The following is a 17,335-nucleotide window of genomic DNA, read 5'->3' as shown; positions in this document are numbered from 1 at the left end:
TAGAATGAGAATGCATAGGGAAGAAAAGGGATTATTTCTATATTGAAAAAATACAAAGTGCACGGTACTAAAAGGTATGAGAGTTCTCGAGACAGCGGAGACAATTACTAGGATTGCTTCTCCCCCAGACTCCAGTACAGAGAAGAATCAATTAGCCCTTGTCAGACTATGACCTTGAAAGATAGAGCCCCAAACAGAATATGCTGAGTTGGATGAAAAGGAGAGGAGAAAATGGGATTCTGTAACCACAAAAAGTCTGGTTCAAAAATGACATGTCAGTCTCAAACTATGAACGATGACAGCACATATTTAGCCCTGAAGAAGTGCTGGTATGAAGCCTTGCAATCTTACTAGGAATAAATATCTACTTGCTTAAGTGTCCACCCGGCTCTTACAACCCACCTAGAGGATTAAATAAATAAATAAATAAATAAATAAAACCCTCCCTTACCCAAATGACTTGCACTGCGTGAAATAGGCAATGCACATGGTAAGTTCAAAGCCATGGCAAGTATCTTGCAGACTTGCTTCCCCATACCAATTCTAGAGGGATCTCCATAGTTCTAAAGCTTGTATTGGCTTATGCTTCTAAGTAAATATTCTTACTCAACGCAAACCGAAGACAAATCAGTTAACAAGTTCCTTACTCCTTCTGTAAATAACTATATGGAATTTAAGACTTAAAGAACAAAACAGTTGCTGCAATCCTCCAAAATTTCCTCCACCACCTCCCTTCTGCAAATGTGAGCTGAGAGGAATGCAGATAATGATTTGCTATTAGGCCACCTCCCCCCCCCCCGCCCCACTCCTCTCAAGAAACCCACTAGATGGGTGGGCTATGAGCGAATTCTGTCTCAATTTCAAATTACTGAATTCATAAACTCTTCTCTGTTGTACAGAATGTTGCAGGCTGTGTATACGTTTGGGTTTGCTTCTTTACAGGTCTTTGTCATTTTTGTTCCTACGGGAAGCTGCTTTTTGTAAACGATGTTCAGTTTGCCAACTGCAGAGGGATGGCAACATTCTTAAGGAGACACCCCCCCCAAAAAAAAGGTGAGAAAGAAGCTTCCTCTCCCCATGCCCCCCATCTACCTAAAATTGGTTAAGCTCAGTAAGTCAACGTGGCAAATACATGACCAATCTTTGTTATACTAATCAACTTTATTTGCTCAGCAATCTGACAGACTATCAACTCAGGTAAGTTGTGCTTCGGCCAGTATTTCTGTAATGGATTCTCATGCAAAGGATCTCTGAAGGAGCTGTAATGTTGTGCCTTTTGAATCCTGTCTCAGCAGAACTCACATTTGGACTATTATAATAACTGGGCAAGATCCACAGCTCCTGCAGATGGGTGTAGCTGCACTGCTAGAAATGGAGATTTCTCATTATACTGTTCAAATCATCTGGTGCATGAAGACTCAATCCTGAACATACTTACTAGACAGAAAAGTCCAAATCAGCAAACATGCATAGGATTGGTCTGTAAATTAGTGGTATAACTGCTAATCTTTTTACATTTGACATACATCTGCCAGAAATGACCATGTGGTTGATTTATGATGCTCTCGAAATAACATCTCAAAAGTATATTAAGCCAAAAAGGGGGTGAAGAGGTAGGGAATAAAGCTTACAATGTTATAAGAACAAACAAATCAGTGTTCACCATTGCAAATCTCTGTTAAATATCATCACCCTCTCAAAACACACCCCCTTTGCATGTTTAATAGAAGTTCACTATTTATTTGTTATTTCAGTGATTTGCATTTCAAAAAAAGTTGGCAATTTTATTTTCCAACATAGCATTTTATTATCTAAAACATGTTAATAGCAAGAGGTTCAAGTGAAAGCTAAAAGCTTGTTCATGCCCAGTCTCTTACATAGAGGAATAAAAGAAAAGGAAACTTTAGACTTTAGATCTTCCAGTTTAAGCTATTTTGTGGAGCTTAGACGCAAGCCAATAAAGGGTGGGGTGAATTTCAATAAATTTGTTGATGTTGTTTCAGAATGGGCAAGCTTATACATCTAAACAAATTGATATTTTTTGCCTCCAATGTTTCCAGGGATTTTCTAAAAAAAAAAAGAAGTTATCAGGCTAAAAGCAACATCCTCCAAGCAGAAAATGGTTTGTCCTGATCCCAGATATTGGAACATGGCTGAAAATACTCAGTGGCAAAGGAAATGCACTCCACACAAGCTTAGAGTCTCTTTCATCTTCATCTTTATCATCACACTCCCCAAGACAGAGCTCCCAATATAAAGAGATTCCAGGGCTTAGCCTATGGCAAGCTATTGCTCAAATTTAGCCATAAATTGAGGGGTTATACACAATAGTATACTGGGCCAGAGAGACACTGGTGTAGTAGCTCATATCTGTACAGGTTGGTACCAGGCTCTAACTGGAAATATAAATGATCAGAATTACTGACAAATTTCCAGAAGAATAGTCTTGCTTGGCACCTCTGCTGTAACAGACTAAGAGTCTTGTGGTACTTTGAAGACTTCACTGATTTTATGGGCATAAGCTTTTATGGACTGGAGCCCAGTTCATCATATGCTAGGAGTGCAGCTCACATTCCATACATCTGATGAAGCAGTCTGTGGCCATGAAAGCTCATGCCATAATAAAATTGGTTAGACTTTAAAGTGCCGCAGGACTTCATTGCTTTTGACAAATTAACAGTATTTTTTTTCTCTTTGCACTAACCAGCTAACTTAAGGGGAGGGAGTATGAACGAGTGTTGAAGGGCATAATCTGTCAGGGACACAAAAGAATCAAGATCAAAAGGGAGTGATGCTAACAGTCATATACAACTCGTTACTTAAATGGACCAGGTGAACTGTTTGTAAAGTACCATCAGTTGAACAAAGTTATTGTTAGTATTACATGACTAGCACCCCCGCTTTCTCAAGTATCTCTTTTTGCAACTTTAACAAAAGGACAGGCTAAAGCTAATATCTGAGCTAACACGCTCCTCTTTAATTATTAGCAAATCTGTTAGTATCAATCGTATCATCACAATAGGAATAATCTTTAATATAGATTGCACCTGCTTTGTATGCATATGAACGACAATCTGCACAGGGAATAGGATCAAATGCTTACCTAGTTTTGGTGGAGCTGTTTGGATATTAGTTTCAAATTCTTGTGGCAGAGATGTTGTCGTGGACCCTTTCACTTCAGGTTCTATACTAGGTGGGGGTAAGGAGGGCACTGAAGAGAGTAAAAACTGATCCTCTAACTGGTCACCTCTAGATGGAGACGGCTTAGAAGCAACCTCAGGGGGAACTGGTGAACCAGAAGGCTGCCCTGTGACTTCAAAGTTAGCTACATTGGTGGGTACTGGAAAGTAAGAAGTATGCACTACAGATGGCACCCAAGCAGAGAGTGCAGTAGGATCCACGGCAGTCACTGGATCTTGCCCAATCCTATCTGGGTCTAGATGTGTTGGAGAATCATATTCAAAAATCTTGTCCACAAACACCCACTTGAGGCCAGCAATGCAGAGGCAGAGGCTGATCAGGCAAGCCAAGATTGGGACAATGCAGATCTTTTCAGAGTTGAGGCAGCCTGTCAGCCGCTCTGCCTCAAGACACACACAGCAAGTAGCAGCAAGGCCTGCTATTCCCTGCACCCTTGTGTCTGCTGTTTGATTCTCTGGTATGTCCTCTTCAGCAGGAAGACCCTCGAGTGATGGAGTGGGACTCAGCTGGTTCGAGGGGTTGGGAAAACTCTCCAGAGTAGCTTCAGACATATTTAAGCATGTATTTCTTCAGTTGAGCTCTCTTCTAGAAGGCCTCAAAAAATCTTTCCATTATCACTAACAAGCAAGCCAAAAGAAAGGGGGGGGGGGAAAGATCCAGAGAAATCTTACCGGATCACAGCATAGGTATCAAGAGTTCAAGTGTCAGAACACAATCCAAATAAAGGGGGAGAAATCCTTCCAAATATTCAGAAAGGAGAAAAGCCTCTCATAATGATTCAGCTCCTGCTCCTCCTCCTTGCTCACTTTTAAAAATTTGTTGTTTATAATTCCTCTCAAGCCATCTCAGTTCCTCACAGAGCGAAAAATAAGAAGATTAAGGGAAAAGAAGAAGAATCTGAAATCCTGAGGAAAATTGTTTAAGTGAACGAAGAGCCCAGAGCAAGAGGCTGGCTTCTCACCTTGAGCATCTGAGGCGGGTGGCTGCTTAGATGGAGGAAAACACAGCCGTCATGCAGCAGAAGCAAAAGGAAAATCAGTAAGAACGGCAGTAGCAGCGGCGGCGGCAGCAGCAGCAATGACAGTAGCAACAGCATCCTGTTGTGCGAAAGAGCCGGCAGAAAGAGGCTGAATCATTACAGAGCAGCAGGTGCCTGCTCCCTGGGCATCACTGCAAGCAATATCATTACAGAGAGATTCGAAAAGGAGATAATGGCAACTCTGTCCTCGGTCCTTACCACCTCCCTCTTCTTTGTCCCTCCCCAGTATTCCTTCCCTTTAGTTCTTCCCTTTCTTCTTTCCTCCACTCTGTTCTTCTGACATACAGATTCCCTCTGCCTCCCTTCCTCTCTCCCCACCCCCACCCCTCTGCAGGGCTGGTCTGAGTTAAATCAGCACACCCAGGACTGCCAGTGACTTCCTATTTCATCCAATTAGATGGAGGAGAGGCCATAAAATCTAAGGGAGGAATGGAGGAGCCAGTTAGACTCTCTCTCTCTTTCTCCTACTGTGTGGTCACGAAAGGATGACAATCGATTAGAGCAATCTAACAAAGCTGCAACGAGGATGAGGGTGGGGAAGGTTGTAGGTGGCAGCCTTATGGGTTGGACTTAATGCTAAGACTGTCGGATATCCGATCCGTCCCAGGGGACATAGGCCTTTCAGCTGCAGTTTCTTTCTGCCTGCTACCTAGAGATAAACTTTGCCTTCTCATCAGTCTAGTAAGTAGAATTCATCACAGGCAACACAATTATGATTTAAAGGACAGGGTTTGTTTGCTTTTGTTTATTTAAATAGAAGCTTTTCAAGCATACGATCCACGTGTTAGATTTTGGAATAAATATTTTGAACACAATTCTATATTAGTATTGCATTAGCTCTGTGTGTGTGTGTGGGGGGGGGGGAAATTGCTTGAAAAATACTATGTTTTGTCTTCCAAAATTAAAGAGGACCAAAGCTAAAGTTTATTCAGTTTGACATCTTCCACTGTTTCTTAGTATTTACAAACCATTTACTAATTATATTGAGTAAAATGTCATCAGCTCCACTATAGTCCACTTTCAAGGACTATAAATTTGAGTAGAAACCAAACACAATTAACTGGCAAATAAAATTCACATTTGGTTTCCCAATGAAAAATGGTCAAAGGTTTTCTATCAGCGAGAATTGCAACAGACCGAGTAATTCCTATAGATGGTTCATGACTTGCATGACAAAGTCATGCCAAATAAAACTATTTATATTTATAAGAAAAGGAATTTTGGGATACAGACCTCACTACCCATTGCCTTCTGTGCAGTTGTTTACACCAATAATTAAAAAAAAATAGCCAGGGACACCATTATTGGAAGGTAGCCCCACACCATATCCTTATTATTATTCCACAAGAGCACCAGTGTTTCCTATGAAAAGTTACCAAAACAATGATTTTAAAATGTACATCTCTTTTAGAATTTCCTATTGAATATATTCAAGGGCGTGCATTTGTCCCACGCTGGGAATCTTGTCCTCCCACTTTCAGATCTCTGCTGGATCCATACTACTGAAATATATGCAATAGTTGTTCTCCTGATTTTGACTGTCATTCTATATAAGATCAGAAGCAATGAAGTTACCAGGACGCCGAACTCGCCAACCCTAATCTTAGTGTTCGATGCTATTTCAGCAAAATATTAAAATGCAGCTCTCCCTCTTTATTGCTTCATATTGGATCCTTATTGCGCAAAAGAATAGCCTAAGTACGGCCATGGAAATGTAAGTAACATTTGCATAAAGCAGATTTATTGGCACTGTAGGAGCTTCTTTGGAGATTTTGCAACCCAATGTGTCAATATATAGTGATGGAACGTGCTAGGAACCCTTAATCAGCAGCTGCTGGAGACTGAACACTGCATCAGCTTTCCTGGCACCGCTGAGCCTACTGCGTCTCTACGAGCTTTAATCAAGAGGCACCAGGGAGGAATTTTGGTTAATACTGATAATTCATCCACTCCAATGTAAGCCTGTAGAAAACAACATACCTCCTGTTCAATGCAAGCAAGCTTAGCCACTAAAGGCACCAAATTTTTGAATGTTGAGCGTTCTTTGCAGTAAGTGAATAAAACAATCAGAATTCTTCCATGCGAAGTAGCTTCGCTTGGTTTCAAGGCTTTGGGGTCAGGGCGGTCAGCTTTTACTTCCAGTGCTGTCCTTTAAATTTCCAGTTGAAGTAGATGAAAAGGCCACCATAGAGCCGTCCAGAGTTGGCTCAGCCACCAGGTGGAGGAAGAGCAAGAGGCGGTGCTGCCACAGGGGCCACACTCCCCATTGCTTCTGCCACTGGTGGAGAAGCAACCCAGGTAAGGGAGGCTTGAGCAGCAGCATAGCAGCACAGCCTTCTGTTGCACAGCATTGCTTGCTGGTCTGCCCCACCCTGAGGAGTGGAGAGAGACCACCTTAAGGAGAAGCCCTTAAGGAAACTGGGAACCTGGTGCCTACAGAAGTGTTAGGCAGTGGCGCCTGCCCTGTGGAACACCCTCCCATCAGATGTCAAAGCGATAAATAACTACCTGACATTCAGAAGACATCTTAAGGCAGCCCTGTTCAGGGAAGTTTTTAATCTGTGATATTTTAGTGTATTTTTGGTTTCTATGGAAGCCGCCCAGAGTGGCTGGGGAAACCCAGCCAGATGGGCGGGGTACAAATAATAAATTATTATTATTATTATTATTATTATAGGTGATTTGTTGGGTTTTTGTCATCATTCTTTGTAAAAAGCTATGAAATTTTCCACAAGGATCTGTCAGGGAACTGCCATCAGCTCAGAGGCGAGAGATAGAAGGGCCGTTGTGTTACAGAGAGCCTCCGAAAATCTTGCGAAGCAGTTCCTCTTCCGGTGAGGAGGAAAGCCCCACCTCCAGTGGAGAGGAGGTGCAGGGACCAGAGGATGCTAGGAAGAGCCTTAACACCGAGCCTGAGCAAGCCAGAGAGGCAGGGAGCACGCCCTTGCCATCGCCCATCCTGTGCAGTAGTCTGAGGCACAGGGAGGGGCGGAAAAGGCTGGGGTTGACGAGACTTTTATGTTGGGGGAGGTACAAAAACAGAGCACTCCCGGATTCTGCTGGCCAGACAGGAACTTATGACGCTCTTCACTGTAAATAGTTTGCACCAAAATAAAGCCTGTAAAAGACAGGTCGGAGTCTTGCCTGGTTACTCTCGAGCAACCGCAACAGCACCTGACAGGATCTGTGCCTTGGATAGGTATTCTTGTGATATTGGCATGAACCAGCTCTGTGATTCTTCTGTATAGTATACTCATGTAAGCTTTAATTTGACTGTGGTTTAATGTGACTGTGATTCCATATGTTCTCCTGGTAAAAAATTAGGCACTGAGCAGGATAAATAATAGCTGAAGTTTCATGTTTTTCCTGAACCTTAGAAATCAAAACCCTGTTCTTGAATAACGTATGATAAAATCTGCATATATATTAGCCCAAGATTTAGGTTTCCCCACTCCTGATAATTTGGTAATTGAAGGCACACATTAGGGCAGCAGTAGGAAAGAAGAAAAATGAAGATTGATGAGTGTACACGTGATAGTTAGATGACGTTTAAGGCAAGGTGGACATGAGTTATATGAGAGGAATACAAAGCTATGCAAAACACTGACGCCCTGCATTGCAAATCACTGACACCCTGCATCCTTGATAACTCAAAGTTCTGGTCAATGTTTGGATGGGAGACCACCTGGGATAAAAGCTATTAAATGAAGAAGTCAGTGATATTAAGCAGAGGTGTACCTAGGGGTTGTTAAAACCACCACCCCATCAGGGATACAGGCTTGGGGGGCGGGGGCAGGTACCATGCAAAAATCACTTATCAGGCTATGGAGTATATGACATATGTGTGGCAATAAGCTTCCCATCCATGCACTGTGGCACAAGACATGCACTTTTTGCCCTTCCCCTTTGCTTCACCTACACTCTAGACCAGCCTTTCTCAACCTGTGGGTCCCCAGATGTTGTTGAACTACAACTCCCATCACCTCTAGCTAGCAAGGCCAGAGCTCAGGGATGATGGGAGTTGTAGTCCAACAACATATGGGGACCCACAGGTTGAGAACAGCTGCTATACGTGCTTTGAGTACAGTGGTACCTTGGTTTACGAACTTAATCAGTTCAAGAGGTCCGTTCTTAAACCAAAGCGTTCTTAAACCAAGGCATGCTTTCCCATAGCAGCAGGGGACTCAATTTACAAATAGAACACACTCAACAGGAAGCAGAACAAGGCAAAGTTCACAAACTAAAACACCTACTTCTGGGTTTGCAGCGTTCTTAATCCAAGTTGTTCATAAAGCTGTTCTTAAACCAAGATACCTCTGTACTTGGGTTGCATAAAATGCAGTAATTTATAATGTTGCTATTGTAGTAAAGTGATTTTTTTCGGGGAGTGAGAAGGCACTGATACAGCTCCTTGGTAAAGGTGCAAGAGACCCTAGTATGCCTCTGCTGTTTACTGAGATTTAGCATGGTAGGGCTGGACTCGGCTAGACTCCCCCTCCTCTCTCAAGTGATTGAAATGCAGAAGGAAACCTGATAGTCTTAGCCATTGCTTCACAACCTTGCTTACATAAGTGGCAACATACAGAGAACTCTCACCATACTAAAAACTCATTGTAATCTATGGTTTGTGGAGTGCAGCCACTGAATCAAGCATTTTCAATCTGTTAATAAACTTTCAGTTTATAGAAGGGCATATGGCTTGTGGTGAAGAAAAGATTCCCAGGAAATACTGTAGTGTGACTGTCTAGTTGTTGATGATTAACTATGCCAGGCATCCCCAAACTCAGCCCCAGCTGTTTCGGGACTACAACTCCCATCATCCCTAGCTAACAGGACCAGTGGTCAGGGATGATGGGACTTGTAGTCCCAAAACAGCTGGAGGGCCGAGTTTGGGGATGCCTCAACTATGCTGAAGAAAGTTCAAGGATAACAGAGAAGCTTTGTTAATCTCTAAGGAGCTGAAGTGGTTTTTTGTTTTGCTTTTGCTTTTCTTTGCTGCAAACCAAGCAACTTTTCTGAATTTTTTTCTCAAATTATGTATGCGATTTTTTTCAAAAATACATAAAAATATGTTCTATTTCTGACCCACTTTATAGTGACTGTTCTCAGTGGAACAAATTCAAGTCTTGCAAATCCACAATTTTACTAGCATGTCTGCCTCCCTCCTATATGTGTGTGTGTGTGTGTGTGTGTGTGTGAGTGAGAGAGAGAAGATACTGTATCTGTATCATATAAACCATCAGAGAGAGAGAGAGAGAAATTAGAATTAAGCCATCTTTCATTTACAAAAGCATCCTTGCATGATTGCTCAGACATGATTCTCTTGCCCTAGGGTTATCAGGGCTCTCCTGTCCCATCTTGTCTGCACAGCAGCCTTTTGAGCAACCTCCACATACTTCACTCTTTCAATCTTTTCTCCTGTCAGCCCCTGCAGCCTATCCATCATTTCAGTCAGTTTGTTCTGAATCAGTTCTGCTTTACTAACATCAGTCTGGTACTGAACAGAACTGAATAAAGCATGGCAAGGACCCTCTCACTAGAAAGCGTTTCTCCTTCATGGAGAGCACGTGTTGCGGTGGGGGCCGCCAGGACACTCCAAAGTTGGGGGCGGGCTAATTGATCGTTGGCCACTGATGCGATTGGGGCTTCCCTTGTTGTTGGGAAGAAGTTAATGTTGCCATTTGTTGATTGACAGCCAGAAATGCTAAAACTCCTTGCACGAGGCTAGGGCTTCCTCTTTTCGCCCGTGCATCGGATTGCCCGTCCCCCCCTCCCTAGAATTAGGGTTGTTCGCTTTGACCTTGCTATGCCTGTCATGGGGTCGGTCTGCTCTTGGGGCAGGGGCCCGGTAGGAATTTTGTCCATCTGGCTGATTGGCTGGGGCCATTTGGTTTTTGCCTACTGCGTAGCAAATCGTCACAACTTGTAAGGTTGCGGTTAGGCATTGGTTTATGGTTTGGTTGGTTGAGGGGCATGGATTGGCTGTGCCTGCCCCTCTAATGCTGCTGCTGCAAGGGATTCCGTTAAAGGAATCAGGGGCTAACTATTGCTTGTCCACCCTGTCAAGGGGGCTCGGGCCATAGCAATGAGCTCCTGGTGAATTTGGGGTGAGGGCAGGTTCCCTGCTCCGTCGCTAGCCCCAAGTGTATTCCCCTATTCTGACTTTCGCATCGTGCGGAATGTCAGTCTGTCCCCCATGGTGGGGGCAGATAGTCGCAACCAATGCCTAAGCAACCACTCACAAATTTGTATTTTAAGAAAGTTGTGGCCAAAATTATGCCAAAAATCTTAAACAAAAAATTCTGTGTGATGTGTGAGTTATTGGGGTGGCCCTGGGGACCTCGACACGCAAACTACTTCCAGAGACCATGACTGAATGCAACCTCAGAACCACATGTTCACCTTAAAACAAAACTCCATCCTTGAGTCGCATGCTGTACAATTGCCACCAGTTATTAACACTGGCATTTGGCATAGCCAGAAACTATTATCAAATGGGTTGAGATCTATGAGATTTAATAAAGTAAATCCATGTTAGGCGAGGGGGCTATAATCTTACTTTAGAACTGCAAAATCATTCTTAGAAAGAAATCCTTTTGTGAAATCATAGAATGGGGAAGAAAGGGTAATGTGATATAACAGAAAATGCAGAAAGAAAAGCTATTTAATGACCTGCATTCTGTGACCTTAAGAGAAAACCAGAGAAAACCACTGCGTACTGAAATATTGCATAAAGTGTAGAGATTTTGCAGTAAACTTGCTGCTGGTAAAAATGCTTTATCCTTGACTTAAGATCTATTTCCAAGTCCTTTGTTCAAATCCTTTTTGATGATTCCCAAGGCTTTGCAACAGCTACATCAATAAGAAAAACGAAATACATTATCCATACCTTAACCCTGCTAAGCTCTGATGCAAGTAACTACAGTACAGGCAAAAGAAAAAGAAGGAAAGTAGTTTTTCACCAAAATTCTATTTAAAGTTGTGGACTAAGTTAAACTAACATGAAGGAACAAACATGGCTGCCAGACTATCATGGAATTCCACTTTTGCAGACCTGCTTTACACGCTTAAACACACTTCTCAATTTCATCTCAATGGAGCTTTTTATATTATTATATTCTTTCCTTACAGTCACACTGTAACAAAAACCTCCTTCTGCTTTCCTTGTGAGGTAGGACAGTTGAGATATGCCCTTGCATAATTTATCACTATTTATTATTTCTAATGTGCAACCTGCCCTTTCCCCACAAGGGGAGCCCAGGGCAGATCTCATAATAATAAAGTGACACACAACAATTCAGAAGTTAATAATATAGACAGGAATTAAAACTTCATTAAAATATTGGCCAAAAGTCTGGATAAATGAGAATGTTTTTACCTATTTCCTTAGTGCAGATAAAAAGGGGGACTGACGGATCTTCCTTGTGAGGGAGCTACATATCTGAGATGCTGTCACTGAGAATGACCAATCTTGCGTCCACATTCTTCATACTGGTGGGACCACAAGTAAGGCCTCTCTCCCAGACAGCAATTTTTGGGTCAGGAGGTATTGGAGAAAATGTTCTTTCAAGTGCTTGGGACCCAAGCCATTTAGTGATGAATTAGCAAGGGTTCTGAGCAGTGCTGTTTTTCTAGAAGAAGTTGTGCCAGAACTCCACATGAACACATTCTCTTAGAATGGCAATGGTGCTCGCTTGAGAGGTGCCGGAACTGAGTTCTTGTGAGTTGCCTTTGAAAAAAGCCCTGGTTCACGAGTGTATCAGGTAGAACATGCATGCAGCATGACAAGCCTTAGTCCAGGAAAGCATTTTTTTACATATAAACATGAGATCTTTTGCCTTCCCGCCAGACAGTATATGAAGAGGGATGCTTTGAATATAACTTGCTCTGCTTTCTATAATGGACTAGATAAGTGCCATGGCTGAGAATGACTTAAAGGGGAAAAAGGGACTTACTCAACAGAAGCCCTAGGCAGGCAAGCGCTATTCTATAAGACTGTACCGGACAGTATGTGTGATCCCACGTACAATTTGTGACTGCTATAAAAGAGGATGCAATGGCAACTGTGCATACTGTTAGTGATCTACAACACCCCCATCCCCACAAAAAAGGGCTGGAGAATTTTCAGATTTACTTTATTTTGTGGCCAAATTGTGAACACTAATCAAGATTTGTCCCAGTTTAAATTTATATTCTTGCCAAGAAGCAGGGAAACAATCTGTTAGCAACAAGGATTCTGTTGGAAGGAATATAGATAAAGTAGCTTTCCAACATCCTAGTACAGGGGACTATTTTTACGAGAAAACTATTCTAGAAGAAAAACACTGTTTTAAAAGGAGAAATTGCTCAAAGAACCCTTCCACGGCCCACGAGAATGCAACAAATGTTTACTACCATTAATCTCGGTTGGCCACCCAGACCTAAATCTGTTTACTTTTTAGAATTAGCACAATTAGTCTTATTCTTGCCACTAAAAGCTGTCAGATTTTAAATATCCAGCAGCTGCTCCTTAAATTAGATTCACTGTACTCCCTAAATGGATTCCTCAATAGCCCAGCATATTCTTGAATGCAGCAACCTCCTAGAAGATGAAGCATTTGTTGAAAGACAATTCTACATTATGCACCAACCAGATGAAATAAACAATTGAACCAAAGCAAGGAGTCTTTAGGAATGTGCACCAGTACATTGCTCAATCACATAAAACTACAGGTAAATATCTACCGTATTGGCCCGAATATAAGCCACACCCGCAAATAAGCCGCACCTTTAAAATTCAAGGGGAAAATAGAAGAAAAGACAATACACAAATATAAGCCGCTCCCTTTAAATTCCACAGCCACTCACACCTGTAAATGGCAAATGTAAAAGAAAATCCTACAGTGATATCATAAAAGCCATTTTTTGTAAGGTTGCAAATTTAAGCCGCACTTAAATTTTTCACGGTTGGAATTTGGAATAAAAGGCTGGCTTGTATTTGGGCCAATATAGTATATATTCTGGAAAGTGGTTTATCTGTCTGGCTATCTGTTCTCTATGGTCTGGCCACCTCTCAATATATTATCACCAAACTTGGTTCCTTTGATGGGGACGGCGATCTTCATCTATCTTGGGACATCGACCACCATTTTGATTCAAGATGTCAGAGTAAAACATCACATTGGTTTGACTTCACCCATTTTTTGGCACAGGTTATGTCGCCTCTCAAAATATCGTCAAATTTGGCATGAGGGTTCGTGAGGTAGGAGAGGCAGTCTTTGTCCACTCTGGTAAACTGAAATGCGATTTTGCCACCCATGGTGAAGGTCCCAGGGGCAGGGGGGTGCTGCGAGCGGCCCAGGAGGGTGCTGCCTGTGGCGAGTGTCCGGGGGGGGCACGGCGATGTCAACCCCCCCAGGGATGATGCCCGGGCTGGACCACACTCACCGCACCCCCTTCCTCCGCCAGTGGCATTATTACTTCCAAATCAACAGTAGGAGTTTTGAAAATCTACACTTTTGCCATACAGCTCTAAACTTTGTTACCCCTTTTGCAATTTTGGTATGTACACATCTCCTGGCAATAATAATTGAAACCACACACCCCTCCACCTGACAGGTAACATTCCAAGTTGGCTCTTTGTGGATGTAAGGCAGCCTAATTGATCATCAATGATTAGGCCATATCAAATCCAAGGAAGCTTGCATAATCAGATGTCATTAAGAAGTTGCTGATTCTACTAAGAAAGATGTATGGTAGGAAGAAGGGAAGAGAGGTCAAATTCAATGTCTTCACAGCTATGATAGGAAAAAGACAATTTCAGGCATGTTCTAACTGTGTTTTAAATGTTACGTTCCCTACGTACAACCCTTCGCAGAATTCTAACCTTGCTTTGACCGAACACCAGCAGGGTGAGCTGAAAGCTGAGCCTCTCCTGCTCTGTATCGGTACAAGCAGCTTCTGAACTGCTGCAAAGAACACAGTGCAATGCATCAACAAAAACAAAAATAGAATCACCAACCAGGTTATTTTAGTCCATCAAGCGGATGGACAATAGTCGCTTCCAGAATTGCTGCAGCAAGAAAAACGAAAGTGTTATAAAGATCCAGTGTAAAACGGGGAGGGGCAGAATTAATCATTTAAAGCTTTTGCCATTTTTTTTAAAAAAGCACCCAAGATATTACAATAATTTTTTGAGTAGTAGACGTTGATGAGATTAAAAAACATTTGTCTAGAGGGTAATAACTGTTTGCAGTCGGTTCTACTACAGCTCATTGTCCAGCTACTCCTTCCCCCATTCTCTATGCACCAACCAACATCCATCAGTGCAGGAAGCCTAATACATTATTTATGTGCATGCAGCAGCTAGAAAGTCTATGCATGCCGTTTACTTTTGAAATAGTAAGTTATAGTTATTGGCAGAGAGAAGCATGAGCCTGTGCATTAAGGTGATGAGCTAGACCTATAGTCTTGCCAAATAGAATAGCTAAGTAATAACAAATAATATTTAGGAAGGGGGGGGAAAAACCCCCCAACCATGTTTGATTTTGTGGGGATAGCAGAGCTCTGCAGAGCCCCAGCAGACAACCTCAAATTATTCTGCAGCAATTAACTGATTGTAATAGGCTTGCACATTTCCTTTGATCTATTAATGTGATTAAGTGCAAGTGTATTTACTCAGCAATTTCCAGAAGGCACGTGGTGTGAGCAGTGACAGAATTTAGCGTCTGTATGAAAACTGAATGAGTAAAAGCAAGAAGTAAAATAAAAATAAAAATGAACAAACCCCCAAACCCTATCTTTTAAGATTTCAAGAAAGGTGAAACTGACATACATAGGACAGCAAAGCTCTTTCCAAGCGCACCTAGGAGCATAATGTGTAGCCATTGTGTTTCATACTTTTTATTCTAGTAAAGTAACTCCAGCCCTGGGAGGAAATTCACAAGACCAGGGGTCGGCAAACTTTTTCAGCAGGGGGCCGGTCCAATGTCCCTCAGACCATGTGGTGGGCCGGACTATATTTAGAAGGGGGAAAAATGAATGAATTCCTATGCCCCACAAATAACCCAGAGATGCATTTTAAATAAAAACACACATTCTACTCATAAAAACACCAGGCAGGCCCCAGAAATCACCCAGAGATGCACTTTAAATAAAAGGACACATTCTACTCATGTAAAAACACGCAGATTCCCGGACCGTCCGTGGGCCGGATTTAGAAGGCGATTGGGCCGGATCTGGCCCCTGTGTCTTAGTTTGCCTACCCATGCACAAGACGCTTAATATGGCTTCTGATTATCTAAGTATTAATTTTAAACCAACAGTATTCAACACTTTAAACCAGGTGTGAGGTGAGGGCCTGGTGCAGCAGCCTAGTTACCTAGTAAACCGCTTGGACGCCCATTTTGGCATTAAGCAGTATGTAAATGAAATAGCAGCATCAGCAACAACAACAGGGTAGCTACGTTTGTCTGCTGTAGAAGAGGTTGAGTAGAATTCTACTAAAAGCAATTCCATCTTCCAAAAAATGTTGTTTAAAAAGTGGGGAAGCCAACAAGCCTCAGTGCTCAAGTTTTTCTTCTTTATCTTATGGACTTTCACCTTTTATCCAAGTTCTTATTAGTGGTGTACCATTAATAGCTGGTGGCACTTAACAAGTCGTTATTTTTCCTTCTTGTCCATGTGAATCTGAGAACCATGGCAGGAAAAGCTGCAGTCTTCCACTTGAATGATGGCTCTGTCTCTCCCATGTGGCCATCGATTACCAGCAGCCTCTTTAGCTAGGCTCCGACAGCTGACATACACTTTCCATACAAATGCCCTTCAGTGTCTGGGGCGTACAGAACAAGAGTGCTGGATGATAAGGAGATCCTTTATAATTCTTTGCGCTAATCCTATTAGGGAAAAGGGCTGCTCACTAATGAAGCAAATATATTTTATGCAACTAGAAAAATAATAATAATCCACTATTTGCTTTATTACACATGTGAATCTCACCCAGCCTCCACTTTGCAAGGTTGCTGATCAATTCCAGAAAGGTAAGTCATGTTAGTCTGATGTGGAAAGAACAAAAAGGCATCTTGTGCCCCCCCACACTTTATCAGACCCCTTGAAGTGTTGCATTTTGTTGGCAGATTTACATATATTTATATACACACAAATACAGGGGAAATATATCTAGAACAGCCATAAAAGGCAGTAAGAAGTCTGCAATCCCAAACAGATACAATCGGTATTGATGGATATGATTAAACTAGAATAAGGTCAACTTGTATTTGTTCTACTGCTTTAAATGATCAACAATCCTTCTAACTCTTCTCATTATTGTATTACAGGACAACAAAGCAATAAAGGGACTCCTGTAGTACTTAAAGATTAGAATTTATTGTTGCTTTTGCTGCAGCAGTCTAACACAGCTACCTCTCTGGAATATAAAGAAAATGTTTTCATTGTTAAATCCATACAGCTTCCAGCAAACAAGCGTAAAAGAAAATATATCACCCATTATACCAAAACTGGTTTCCAGTAATTTGTATATAGCAGAATCTTCACAGCAAAAACAGGTCATTTTTTGTGTGTTTTTTTTTGCAATTTAGTCTCCATGGCCTGCTTGGATTTTTGCAATTTGGTTTACAGCAAAAGACCAACCTTCCCGCTGGTAATGCTTCAACTCCCTTTCTGGCTACTGTATCCTTGAATGCCTGTTAAATAGTCACATTTCAGATCTGGCAACAAGAACCAAAAATCAGAATGGAAAGGATTGCTGAGTTTTGAACAAGACTACTGCTATAATGCAGAATGCATTTGAACAAGACTACTGCTATAATGCAGAATGCTCAGGACTGCAGTACCTCAAGGACTGCCTCTTTCCATATGAACCTACCCGGACCCTGAGATCACCTTCTGAGGCCCTCCTTTGTGCCTCCTCCTTGAGAGGTCCGGAGGTTGGCAACACAAAAAGGGGCCTTCTCTGCAGTGGCTCCCCATCTGTGGAATGCTCTCCCCAGAGAGGTTCGCCTGGCGCCTTCATTATACACCTATAGGCGGCAGGCAAAAACGTTCCTTTTTAACCAGGCCTTTGGCTTGATTTGATAACATATGCCCTTTTAAAATGTG

At 42.2% G+C, this 17,335-nt stretch overlaps 1 protein-coding gene across 23 annotated transcripts in view; it reads right to left on the bottom strand.

Annotated features, from left to right (window-relative positions):
- Positions 1-17,335, bottom strand: part of NRG1 (neuregulin 1) — a 503,801-nt gene that overhangs the window by 91,178 nt on the left and 395,288 nt on the right. For 2 of the 23 annotated variants that reach the window (XM_083593315.1, XM_083593319.1), the window contains exon 1: positions 3,104-4,696. The exons of 19 other annotated variants lie outside the window; for them this stretch is intronic. In XM_083593315.1, coding sequence (XP_083449441.1) covers positions 3,104-3,752 — 649 coding nt within the window. In that variant the 5' untranslated portion in view covers positions 3,753-4,696. Of the gene's footprint in view, positions 1-3,103; positions 4,713-17,335 lie in introns of those variants that run through there. 2 more of the 23 variants (XM_083593312.1, XM_083593297.1) reach the window with 2 other exon arrangements.

Source organism: Podarcis filfolensis, assembly GCF_964270895.1.
Source record: "Podarcis filfolensis genome assembly, chromosome: 17".
Taxonomy (NCBI): Eukaryota; Metazoa; Chordata; class Lepidosauria; order Squamata; family Lacertidae; genus Podarcis; species Podarcis filfolensis.
Note: the sequence above shows the minus strand (reverse complement) of the source record. Positions and strands in the feature narration are given on the sequence as shown.